General features: G+C 44.0%; 1 protein-coding gene across 1 annotated transcript in view; it reads right to left on the bottom strand.

The window, feature by feature from the left end:
* CCDC39 (coiled-coil domain containing 39) overlaps nt 1-421 on the bottom strand; it is a 16,728-nt gene extending 16,307 nt beyond the window's left edge. The window contains exon 1 of the mRNA XM_014939851.1: nt 284-421. Coding sequence (XP_014795337.1) covers nt 284-385 — 102 coding nt within the window. The 5' untranslated portion in view covers nt 386-421. The remainder of the gene's footprint in view (nt 1-283) is intronic.
* Between the last annotated feature and the right edge of the window lie 12,111 nt (nt 422-12,532).

Genomic DNA, 12,532 nt, shown 5'->3' with positions numbered 1-12,532 from the left:
CCCGCCCCCCCCGCCGCTGAGGGGCCGGGGAGCCCCGCCGTCCCCTGGCGATAAGGCGGGGGCCTCGCTCCCCGTTTCCCTCCGCAGCTCCGGTGGGTTCCCCTTCCCTCTTTCCCTCCCTCCCTCTCTCCCTCGCTGCCCGGGCCCGGCGGGGAGGGCTCCGCGCCGCCCGGCGCCCTGAGGCGGCGGGGAGGGACATGGCCCCTGAGGGCCGGGCCGGCGGGGGGCTGCTCTGTGGGGGACCCCTCGGGGGCCGATGATCTCTTCCCTCCCCCGCGCTCACTTCATCCTCCAGCGCCTTGTTCTCCGCGTTAGCCACGGGGACGGCGTAGCCATCGTCCCAGCGGAGCTCGGCCAGCACGGAGGCGGCGGAGCGGCTGTCCATGGCGAAGGGGAAGGGCGGCCGGGCCGGGGCGGGCCGGGCCTGGCGTCGCCGGGTCTCTTAGCAACGGCGTTGCCCGGCGGCCACCGAGCGAACGGGAAACCGCTGAGGCGGCAGCCGCCTCCCGCCCGCCCCGGGCCCGCCCTGCTCGGCCCGCCCCGCTCGGCCCGCCCCGGCCGTTGGGTGTGAGGGGGGGGCGCGCCGGGTGCGGGGCGCTGTGGTGGAAGCCGTCCCCTCAGGCGGTTAGCAGGGCTGCTGTTGGCGGGGATACTCAGAGGAATCACAGAATCTTAGTGGTTGGAAGGGACCTCCGAGATCATCGAGTCCAACCACAAAAAACAAAACAAAACAAAACAACCAACCACCACAAAAACAACAAACCCAAAACCACCACCCACCAACTAAACCCCACACCCACAACCCCACATAGTACACCCCACCACAAACCTATAATCTTGGGTACTAGGGCATGCCCTGAAGAGCCACGTCTACACGTTTCTTAAATCCCTCCAGGGATGGTGACTCCACCATCTCCCTGGGCAGGCTGTTCCAGTGCCTGACCACCCTTTCAGTAGAGTAATTCTTCCTAATATCTAATCTGAATCTCCCCTGTTGCATCTTCATACCATTACCTCTGGTCCTGTCATCATTCCCTTGGGAGAAGAGGCCAACCCCCGCCTCTCTACATTCTCCTTTCAGGTAGTTGTAGAGGGCAATGAGGTCTCCCCTCAGCCTCCTCTTCTCCAAGCTAAACATGCCCAGTTCCTTCAGCCTCTCCTCATAGGACTTGTTCTCCAGACCCCTCCCCAGCTTGGTGCCGGTGACACCTGAGGGCAGCTCGCTCTGAGGGTGCAGGGTGTCTGTTTCTGAACAGGCCTCGGGGTTATCCCCCAGCGACATACAGGTGGGTTTTCCAGCCCAGAGATTGCCTTCAAGCGGCCACAAACACTGATGCCGTTTCCTTTATAAACACAGCTGTTGTGTTTGAGCCCCTCTGTGCTTCTTTGGGGTGCAAACCACCCTGTGCCATTGAGTTCCATCGTTCGTAGGTGGAGAAAGGCCCGCTGGTCCCATTGCCCTCTGCAACTCCCTGAAAACAGGTTGTAGAGAGGTGGGGATTGGCCTCTTCTCCCAAAGGAATGATGACAGGACCAGAGGAAATGGTCTGAAGTTGGGGCAGGGGAGGTTTAGATTAGATATTGGGAAGAATTACTTTACTGAGGGGGTGGTCAGGCACTGGAACAGCCTGCCCAGGGAGGCGGTGGAGTCACCATCCCTGGAGGTATTTAAGAAACGTGTAGACATGGCACTGCAGGGCATGCTCTAGTGCCTGAGATTGTTGGGTTGTGTCTGTTTGTGGGTTTGTGGTGGGGTTTTTTTGGTTGGTTGTTTTTGTTTGGTTGGGTTTTTTTGTGGTTGGACTCGATGATCTCAAAGGTCCCTTCCAACCATGAAAATTCTGTGATTCTATCTTGGCAGGAAGCATAGTCTTGCTGCAGAAACCTTTTGGTGTGACTGTTTGGCTGAAATATCTGAGCAGTGAAGTTTCTGCACCAGCACAAAGCCTACTGTGACAAAGGAGAAGGGAGGAGGTGAGGAAGAAATACCTGCCTTGCAGGGGTTTGAAATTAACATCTGTGTTAACACAGATTTGAAATTAACATCTGTGGCATTGCAGTGCCGAGCACCTGGCAATAGTGTTTTCCAAACAGAGCTTGTGAGTTCAATAACACAGGAGACCACATAGTGCAGGATAACTAGCAAATTATTGGGTAGTTGTTTGTTATTAGGTGAACAGTCAGTCCCAGTCACTAAGCAGGACAGGCATCCAGGGAAAAAATGGTAATTTGTAATCATGTACCATAAGACATACATCTGGGAAACCAAATTAAATCAACCTTGTTGCAGTTACTTAAAACATCTACTGAACTTTTGAATTTTTGTAATCCTAAGTGTTCTGTTCATATGTTTTTGTAACTGCAGTATTTCTACATAGTGTCTGGAAAGTATGAAGTGTTGTAGAAGTACAGGCTATCATTTCACCGTTTTCATGGAAATTCCACACCCATTGGTTTCTCTTGCCTGGTCCTGACTAAACAAATCGCCAAGATCTGCTTTTGTTTTTGTGGCTTTTCCCTTCTTCTGCCTGTGGCAACATATTCTGTAAGTGCATGAATGTTTGACAGACCTGCTAATCCAGCAGATGGTGCTGCATGTCTGTGTATTTCAGGGGGGTGGTTTTGTTGTTTTCTTTTTTTAACAACAGTTATTGATGTTCAGTTAAAAGGGAAAATACAATTTCTATTCTTAAATACAAATATATACGCACAGAGAAGATGGGTTTTTTTCTACATTATGTGTGTTATTTTTAAAGCTCTTAGAGAAACAAAAGCAATTGTAACATGACAAACTATTTCCCCTGTTAACATTCCTTTTGGATTGAATTTTCAATTATGTAGACCACTGTGCCCATTTGTTCAAGTTACATAAATGTAAAACTGCTGTTTCTGGCCTTTAAAGGACTTATAGCTCTCCTTGTGCCTGCTAAAAAGCAATAATGTAAAAATTAGGTTTTTGTTTGTTTATGCCCAAGATCCCTAAGTGGTTATCATCTCTGTGAAAATACAGATTTTAATTATGATTTGGTTTCTAGCAAGTGATCTAAAATAGAGGAAAACATTTTTTCTGACTGTACATCTAAGCCACCTACTGGAAAAAAAGACTAATTTAAAGGGTTACTGGATTATTTATAACTAAACCAATGAAGCCAGATAGTGTCATTTAATCACTATTTAGAATAAATTTCACATGTGAACCTCTTCCTCTGTAAGTGGCAGGGTGTTTTGTAACGGGACGCGTTATATCTTTTCTTTCAGATGGGTGTGCTAAGACAGCCAGCACGATGGGAGAGCCAAAACCAGGAGGAGAGATTGAGGGGACTGCACAAGTCAGTGTGAGATCAGCACACACGGGAAGTTTGAAGGTTGGAGAACCTGGAATGAGAATGAGAATCATAGAAGCATAGAATGGTTAGAGCTGGAAGTGACCTTAAAGACCATCTAGTTCCAACCCCCATCCATGGGCAGGGAAACCTACCCCCAGACCAAGTTGTAAATTTCACATGTGAACCTCTTCCTCTGTAAGTGGCAGGGTGTTTTGTAACGGGACACGTTATATCTTTTCTTTCAGATGGGTGTGCTAAGACAGCCAGCACGATGGGAGAGCCAAAACCAGGAGGAGAGATTGAGGGGACTGCACAAGTCAGTGTGAGATCAGCACACACGGGAAGTTTGAAGGTTGGAGAACCTGGAATGAGAATGAGAATCATAGAAGCATAGAATGGTTAGAGCTGGAAGTGACCTTAAAGACCATCTAGTTCCAACCCCCATCCATGGACAGGGACACCTATCCCCCAGACCAGGTTATTCTACTGAAACCTGGATCTCCTGGCTCAGGTAGGAGAAACACAGTTGCATAAAAATGAAAATTGCTCTCAATCCGGGTCTCTGTGTTATCAGTTCCATACAGACCATTGCTAACCTGTGAATGATATCAATTGACACCAGGTTTAATGCATCGATTTTAGGAAAAAAAATGAAAAGACAAACATAAGCCAAAAATCAAACACCTCTGAAGTTTGAGGAAGTTTAAATTTGCCACCAGTAGATTCTCTTTGGCCCGTTCTATATTTTTTTCTTTTTTTTGCATAGTTGTGCTGGTGAAGGCTGTGACTTTTGCTGGTACGTTGCTGTGGGCATGGCCTTTTGTGCGGTGGATATGGGTGCAGAAGGGGGGAAAAAAACCCATCTTTTTTTTTTTTTTTTTTTTTGAATATTCACTTGAAAACTTCTGATAAGCCATCCCAACAGAGGGTAATTTATTTCACTTGTACAGCCCGTGTTTTTGCTTTGGGGCTGCTGGAGTAGCTGTGACTATGTGTCCTTTGGAGCATAGACAAAAGCTTGGTTTATGTCTGTGGCGAAGGGTCATTTGAGCAGCAGCCGACAGAGGGCGCTGCAGCCAGCAGCCGGGCCGGTGCCCAGTGGGTTGGGACGTACGTTTTCAAAACACTGCTCAGAAAATGTTCATGTAAAACCATTACTACGTTTTATTTAATAACCTCCTAACCCCCTCTCTCTCTCCTCCTCCTCCCCTGTGTTCCTCTAATGCCTTTTACAGCTCTTGCTGCACAGCGTGAAGCCTTAGAGCTGTATTCATCAATGACTCACACCCTTGCTTAGGGGCCAATTTTCATGGAAGCTATACAGGAAAATCTTGAAATGCACCTATCTCATGCAGGGCACAAGATGATTTCTCTATTCATTACTATTCCAAAAGGACTTGTTGCCCTTTGGAAATGTTCAGATATTACTTACATTTGGGTGTGCATGCATATGTGTGCAGAGCTAACTTGCCTTTAGGTTTGAGTGTTCTAAAAATAAAAATGTATTGTTATTATCATTGACACTAGTCAGCTGAAAGGTAACTAAGGCCCTGCTTACATGGGGTGGAAGCAGGTAAATGCAAAAGAAAAAGCAGCACCGAGCTTTAGATGAGCAAATCCTACAGACTGGAGCACAAAACTTGTTAAAAATCACCCTCTTGTTTGATGCTACGATTAGTGGTCTTCTGAGGAATTGGGAGTGAAGCCAAGGACTTGCTCTGAGAAACCAAACTGCACTTGTGCCTCTACAAGTTATTCCTGGAGGTCAAGGTTATAGTATGTGTCTAACACCCTGAAAGAAAACATGTTTCCCTTAAGACATCATGTGTTAATGCAAGCTTTTGCAGTTGTGGGGGAGAGGGAGATAAAATCATAGAAATTATTAGCCAAAATGACTTCTCTGTTTAAATCCATCTGACAGGGAGGGAGTCTTTACTGCAAAATTTCCAGTCATAGAATAATTACTTTCTGAGGGGTTGTTAATTATAACCAAAATTACTTTAAACAGTTTTGGGGAAGAGACCGAGACCTACTGTTTAGCTCAAAGCAGTTTTATTTACTCGTGTACAAAGTACCTTCTGTCCCTACAGGATTAAACTCACTGCAATATTTCACCATTAAGTTGTTGTAAAAATTGTGTCATGCAATGATGAATCAGAACTGGTAGGAAAAAAGAGGGTAAAATATACTTTATGATTTTTTTTTATGCGTTTCATTATTTTTCTAACTTGGGCATTTCAAATCGTAATTCTAAAAATGGCTTTTTCCTTCTCTTTGTTCTTTAAACAGAACGGGGACATCTCTTTCTGCAGATCAGGCCAATCCAGTGACATTAATTTCTACCTTCAGTCTGCTCAGGTGAGTTCCTCAGGAACGTGTTAGTGATCAGATTTGGGTTTTCCCTATCCTTGGATGTTGTTTTGCCTCGGTGAGTTTTGCTCACAGAACTTTTCGCTTGGCAGATCAGGCTTTTCCATGTCAAGATGGGCTAATGAGAGAGCATTGTGTTACAAGTGTGCATAGAATTTCCCAGCTTCACATGTATGTTACATATAACAGGAAAATTCCAGACCAAAAAATAGGCAGAGTCCCATAAAGGCAGTGGCATTATCCTTGTTTTAAAGGTACTGAAACATAGGCACAAAGAAGTAAAGTGACTTGGCCTCATGTGGCCTGGAATACAAAGGAGGAGATGAGAATTTTCTAATTGCACTTTGTTTTCAGACACAACTTTAACACCTGTATGAAATTAATAGTTATTTTGCATAAATGGGGTAGTCTGTATCCAGTTTTCCCTTCCTAAAGTCCATTTGTGCTGTGGAGAATAGGGAGGGATTGTGAATGTGCCCGTAAGCAGCATTGCACAGTTGAACTAATTGCCAGGCCAAGCTGGGGACCAGAGTAAATGGGTGAATAATTCGATCCAAGCCGGATTTGTACTCCACCAACACAGCCTGAAATCTTGTGATGCTTTTGGATTTCACTGTGAGCTGCTCATTGTTGTTTGAGCCTGTTCTTTTCTATTCCCGTATTTTTCTCTGGATATCATTTCCGTGTACCTTATCTTTGTATAAAAAGGCCACATCTTTACCATATTTCCAGGGAGTAGTCAGCAGGAGCGTACAAAATTTACTGCTGTAGACCCAAATATGGCAGATAAAGGTAGTGCATTACAAAGTTCTTGCCCTCAATCATGCAGAAGGCTCTCTATGCTTCTGCGAGCTGTGGTACCTTGGTGGCTACACTGTAATGGGAGAAGGGTTAACAGCAAACCAAGACATTTTCTGCGGCAAAAGGAAATGGAATCTTCTCTAAGCAATTACCTTTTATGTAATAAACAATGTCAGTGGTCAATAGAGGGAGTTTTCTTACCCTAATCCCCTTCCATTTAACTTAAAATAGAACTGCTGTTAGTTTGACTAGCATGTTGGTGAAGCCTGGCTGTGCATGGCTGCATGTTAAATTTAGCTGCCAGCAGAAGTGTTGCTACCATAGCCCTTCTCTGTCCTTTCCTTGAATAAAATACAATAAACAAATAAAATGCATGCTGGAGCTTCAGGGGTGTTTTGGCAGATGCATCTATTGAGACACTGCAGTCCTTTGGAATACAGAGTATGTTGCATTTTATTTGAGATTTTATCGGCATCATGAAATTGTGAGTAGCTTCTCCTGTACTTTAGGTTTCTATTGACTCTGAGAATCCACCTCTAATTACTAATGGACACTTTCCAAAATCATTTCTTTTTGGTAAGGACACGCACAACCTGCTATCAGTATTTATCTGCTGGCAGTACAGATAGCTTGTGCTTGGACTGGCTCTTAGAGGGGAAGGTTTGATAAGAGGGAAATGCCAAAAGCCATGATAGTGGTTAAGGTAATGCAGAATTTAAAGATTACAACTGCATATCTATATTTCTACACGCAAACTTTCAATGAATGTGGCTTTCCTCATGGACGTGGAGAGTTTTTTGGTACAGAATGACCATGCAGCTGAATATTCCAGAGCTGAATAGGCCCCAGCTCAGGTACAGGACACAGGAAAGAGCAGAGCTTCAGGGCTGTGTGCTCACTGTTTTCTGTGCTACATATAAGCAGTGTCTCTCTCTACTGTTCTTTCTAGTGAAGTGCAGCTACTGTCGTCTCTTTCCTGACCATCAACCTTTCCATGGACTTGTTTATTTCAGAAATACCCTTACTTGAAGAAGAGTTGCATTCAAAGACGAGCAGGGCACTAAATTCCAGATACAGAAAGTTAGTCCTACCTCATGTTATCAAACGTGATATGCAAAGGTAGTGGAAACTGCAAATGGATCCTTTTAATTTTTTATTTTCTTTATATTACTTTATTTTTTTTACCACTTTCTGTACAAATAGTGTAATGGTGAAGCAAGGGCAATGCCGTGGAAGGCCTCGCAGTTATAGGAAGCTGATCAAAGTGAAGAACTTGAGCCACAGCCATTCTCAGTGTTTTCCTGAAGTCCTGAGTCGTTGCAGGTTCTTCTGTTCCCTACTTGTGTCTCTGAATCCTCGGTGCCTGCATCCTTCTGCTTCTGGCTTATAACATCCTGTGTCTGCAATAAGATTCTTTATTTTTTTCCTGGTTTTGGCAGTACTGAGGGAATCAGAACAGTTGTTGATTGTTTATTTCTTAGCGGTTCTCTTTTTTGTGGAAGGAAATTGGCCTTCTTCCTACCGGCGTCCACGGAGCCAGAGAATGCCCCAGAGTTGTCAAGGCAACAGCTTTTGCTTGGGGAGCCGCAGAGGAGAAAGTGACAGGAACATCCTCCAGAGAACCAAGGTCTTTTGTTGTATGTCACAGAAACCTGTGCCTGGTCCCTTCACGGCAAGCGGTATCTATTTATGGGTTAGTGAAAGTAGAAGTTACACGTGGTGCAACATAATGAGATGGAGCTTCTGCTTCTGACACAACCGTGCTCATGTATACGCAGGTGTGTCATTGCAGGCCCAAACTGGGCTTCTCTTCCATGCTTTTGTTCCCTTGTGCAAGGTCATTCCATGGCCACGTTAAAATACTGGCATAAATAGCTGTTTTTCACCTTTGGGAAGGGAAAGGGAGCTCGGTATTCTTTACTACCTAGAACTTTCAGCAAGCAGAACTTTCTACTTCATGTTTTTATCACTATTGAGTGCTCCAGAAGAAGGGTGTCTATTGGACTAACCTACCAGCTGGATTCTTCCCGTGATACTGCTTGCCTTCACGGGGAGATGTGTTTCTCATGTTGGATAAACCTGACAAACAGTGCCCCAGATCCTTAGCTAGCACCAAGCATGTAGCCCATCTGAGCCAGCAGACCTGGGCTAGATTTTATCTGGTTGCAGACTGTGGGCTGCATGAATTCAGCATGGAAAATACCATTGCACATAACCCAGCAGAAGGGCCTTCATCCTGTCAGGAGGGCAGGACCCAATGATTGATTCTGCGTTGTAGTATTTCTGGAATTTCTACTGTTTCAGCAGCCAACAGTTAGAAGATCTTACATCTTTGTATTGCAGTTGGAATATTCAATGGATATTTCCGTGGAGGGTTGAAAAAAAGATCAGTTTCCCATTAGACATACAATGAGAGTTTACTGATGCATTTTGCCCGGGGAGGTGAGGTGCCCCCAGGACCTGTTGCTGTGTGTAGGATTTGCTACGCGGCGTCCCCACCTTCACACAAGAGTTGCTCAGTATCTCTAAAGTGCATATTTGCTGTCGTGTTACTGCTGCGAGTACAGTTAAATACTATATAGGACATAGCATAATCTTGTTTGATATTATGATCCTGTAATTTTCTCTAAAAAGATTAATCTTGTAAATGCTGTAAAGTTATATTAGCAGTAAGCTGTTTAAGATTTATGTGCAGCAGCATTATTTGTATTTATAGTCAGTGACCTTGATACCGTGCTTACAGTTAAATTGAGATATTTTTCCGTTACTTTGTTTCTTTATTTTCTTGGCTTTGGTTAAAGTGAAACAAAACACTGATGTTTGATTATTTTTTTATTTACAAAGGAACTTCCAAACTTCTATGAACTGTGGTACACAGTTACATGTTGATTTTGGAGCTATTTTAACACTTATTCCCATTTCATGTAGTCATTTATGTCACCGGGGAGTAAGGTACACCTACAAATACAAAACATTACCTATACATTAGACTCTTTGAAGTGCATTTCGTTGCAGTATCAGTCATTGCAGAATGAAGTTCTGAGCCTAGAGAGGAAAATAAATACAATCCCTTTAAAAGGTAGGATATTTGAATTTAGGTTGCAACAGGGATGGTTGCATGAAATGATCTCTCCTGACATGTCAGCCGAAATATCAGAAATCCTGTTTCTAATCCCTTCCGTGCAGTGTGGCAGGGACATGGATACACATCACCCCTGAAGAGGAACAGCTCAGCCTTTCAGACAGGCTCCACGGGCTGCCTCTAATTCCATCCCCTTCTCCAGCCTCCCCACCCACCGGTTGAGTCTCTGGTTGCCCTTCCAACACCTACCGCACTCCTGACACAATGGAGGGAGGGCAGGAGCAGTGTGCTGGGAAATTAGACCCTGCAGACAAAAACTTGACAGACTGTCTTTCTCCCGGTGTCACAATATGAACTGGCCAAGTGAAAAATAATGGCCATTATCCCGTCTCACTGAGTGACTTAAATGACTTACAGCCACATGCAGGGAAAGTTCTTTGGACTATTTCCATGGTGGGGTTTGTGGTGTTTTTTTTTTTTAAATTTAATTTGCATGATAAGATATCCAAGGTGGATTTTTACAGTTTAAGCAGCTTCCTTTTTTCTCTGACCCCTGTGTAAAGTAAGGATATTTGCACTGAACTCATTGGAGCAGCTTCATTATCAAATGGATGTTGCAAGAGCAGTTTCGGAGTCCTCGGGCACCTTTCCAGTTGTTGCTCATGAAAAGGTCTGATTTACCTCTTCCCCAAAAGTGATGTTTCTTGGCACGATGTGCATCCAACCAGCTCTGTACCCAGGGCTTTCTCGGGACAGATGGCTCTTTGTGGATGGTGTCAGTGACATAAAGGTCTTAATTTGAGCCAACATCCAGGACTCCCATGCACCCCAGCATGTCAGAAATACAGTATTTGACTTGAGTTACTTTTCCCTCTGAAAGTTTCAGTGAAATCGGTAAACTCCTGGGAAATTCTGAATTTTCTTGAGGAATTCCCAGCAAGTTCTTTTCAAGACCTGTGGTAAAAGCAGCTGTTCTCTGCCTCCATGTCCTCGTGCTAATCCAAAAGCACAGCCATGGGTTTGAGAAGAGCAGCTGCAGGAGCAGCCGGGGTCTAAATGTGAGAGGAGAGGACACTGGGAGCTGTGTGGTACCATATCCATTATATCCCATGGGAATTTGAGCCCCAAAACCTAGCTATCCCTCATTGTGTCCTACACCTTCTGTAACCTGACTTGGCCAATAAATCCTTTAATTACTTATAATTGGGGCTGTGGTCTAATGCAGGTATAAAAGCCAGGAGAAGGCTGCGTGTTGCTGTTGGTGTGTGCACACTGCTGCTGAGGCCGTGCTGGCGTGAATAGTGTGTCTGGAGAGCACCTTGGAGTATGACTTGAGAAGCAACAGAAGATGCTGTTTGTCTTTTATTTATTGCTAATCTAGATAAGATACCGTAAATAATAGCAAACCAAAAAAAAGTTCAGATTGGTGCAAGTGCAAGACACCAGAAACTGCTTTCTTCTCGTTGCAGTGGAAATGTATTGAGCAATCTCTTCCCATTTAGTATTTCTGATGGAAGCAAAATCTTGCCACAGAATTAGCCAATATTTCATCTACTTGAATCCATGTTCATTCTTCCAACAGCACTCTTCATCTTTTCTCCCTTCCCTTTTTTGGACTTTGTGGTTAGACAGCAAGGTGTTTTCTCAAACTGTGTTAAAAAAGGTCTTATCTCACCCTGGTAGTTACTCTCCCCGAAAATGCCCCCTGTCTTTGTCTGCTTGTGTGGAAGTGAAATAAAAACAATAATCTGCTGCAATGAAAACTATGAAAGTTAAGAGCTTGAAATCCAGTGAAGGAGTTCTGATTCCATATTTAATATGCATTAGAAACAGAAATTTAGTTTATAGAAAAGTAATAATTCTCTGAATTATTACTTGCAGAAAATCAAATAATAATGTGCGCTCTCTTTCCTTTTTTCACCTTTGTTCCAATGTGCTAAAATCATGTTTTTCTGCAGTGCAGCACTCTGTTGATGAAGCCTGAAGTACACGACAATATGACTGAAATTCATTATCAAGCAAATATTGTAGTGAACTTTGCAGCAAATCATCACAAAGTAATCTTGCTATTCTCTCTGGCCTTACTCGAAAAGTGATTCGCTCTCGTACGGAGAGAGGACCTTGTGCTGTTTTTGATGTTACATACAAATGGCTTTGCTTTGTAAAATCTCCATTATGCCTGTTTAGGTTTAGAAGCCGTGTTATTGATTCAAGCTGCAGTGATTTGAAAGTAGGAGTCTTTAACACGAAGCCCCTTCAAAGTTTCTCATAAACGTGTGGCATTTTGCCAGCGCTGCTCCCAAACCAGCGCGGAGCTGCTGGGAGGAACCGCTCCAGCTGCAGGAATAAGTGGAGCCAAAAAAACTAATGTCCAAATAGAAATTATCCAGTTTGTGATTTTGCTTTGATCACCAGATGTTTGTCGTGTGAGTTCAGCATTCCAGGGCGGAGAAACTGGATGGTGTGATGCTCAGCTAAAATTTAACACGCGAGCTCGTAGCTCAGCAGTAGATACACACAATTCTGGGTGAGAAATTCCTTGTTTTCTCTTGACGTGGATTAGAGCAGACCATGTCCCCAGAGAAAGTTTTGGGTTGATTTCTTCGTTCTTTAAGCTCTGACAGACTATGGAAGCAGAGCAAGGTACACTCCTGCCTAATAGCATAGGTTACTCTGTTTTTATTGTCAATTTGTCTGTCTCAAGGGCCCAACTGTTCTTTGCATCCTGGTTTATAGTGACGTTAGTAAATGATAGAGAATGCTATTCTTGGCTCCTGAGAGTTGTAGAATTGAATTCCCATCTTTTTCCTCGTTTTTCATTACCATTCACTTGATTTAACTTCTTCCAATACAGTGTACTTGAAGAAGCTTTTTTCGGCTTCTCTTAGTTCTGAATTAGTTGAGCCGTTTCAAAATGCATAGAATTGAAAGGACACTTTTGAGTTTTCCAGTC

This window comes from Calidris pugnax, unplaced genomic scaffold (genome assembly GCF_001431845.1).
Source record: "Calidris pugnax isolate Ruff unplaced genomic scaffold, ASM143184v1 scaffold94, whole genome shotgun sequence".
NCBI lineage: Eukaryota > Metazoa > Chordata > Aves > Charadriiformes > Scolopacidae > Calidris > Calidris pugnax.
Note: the sequence above shows the minus strand (reverse complement) of the source record. Positions and strands in the feature narration are given on the sequence as shown.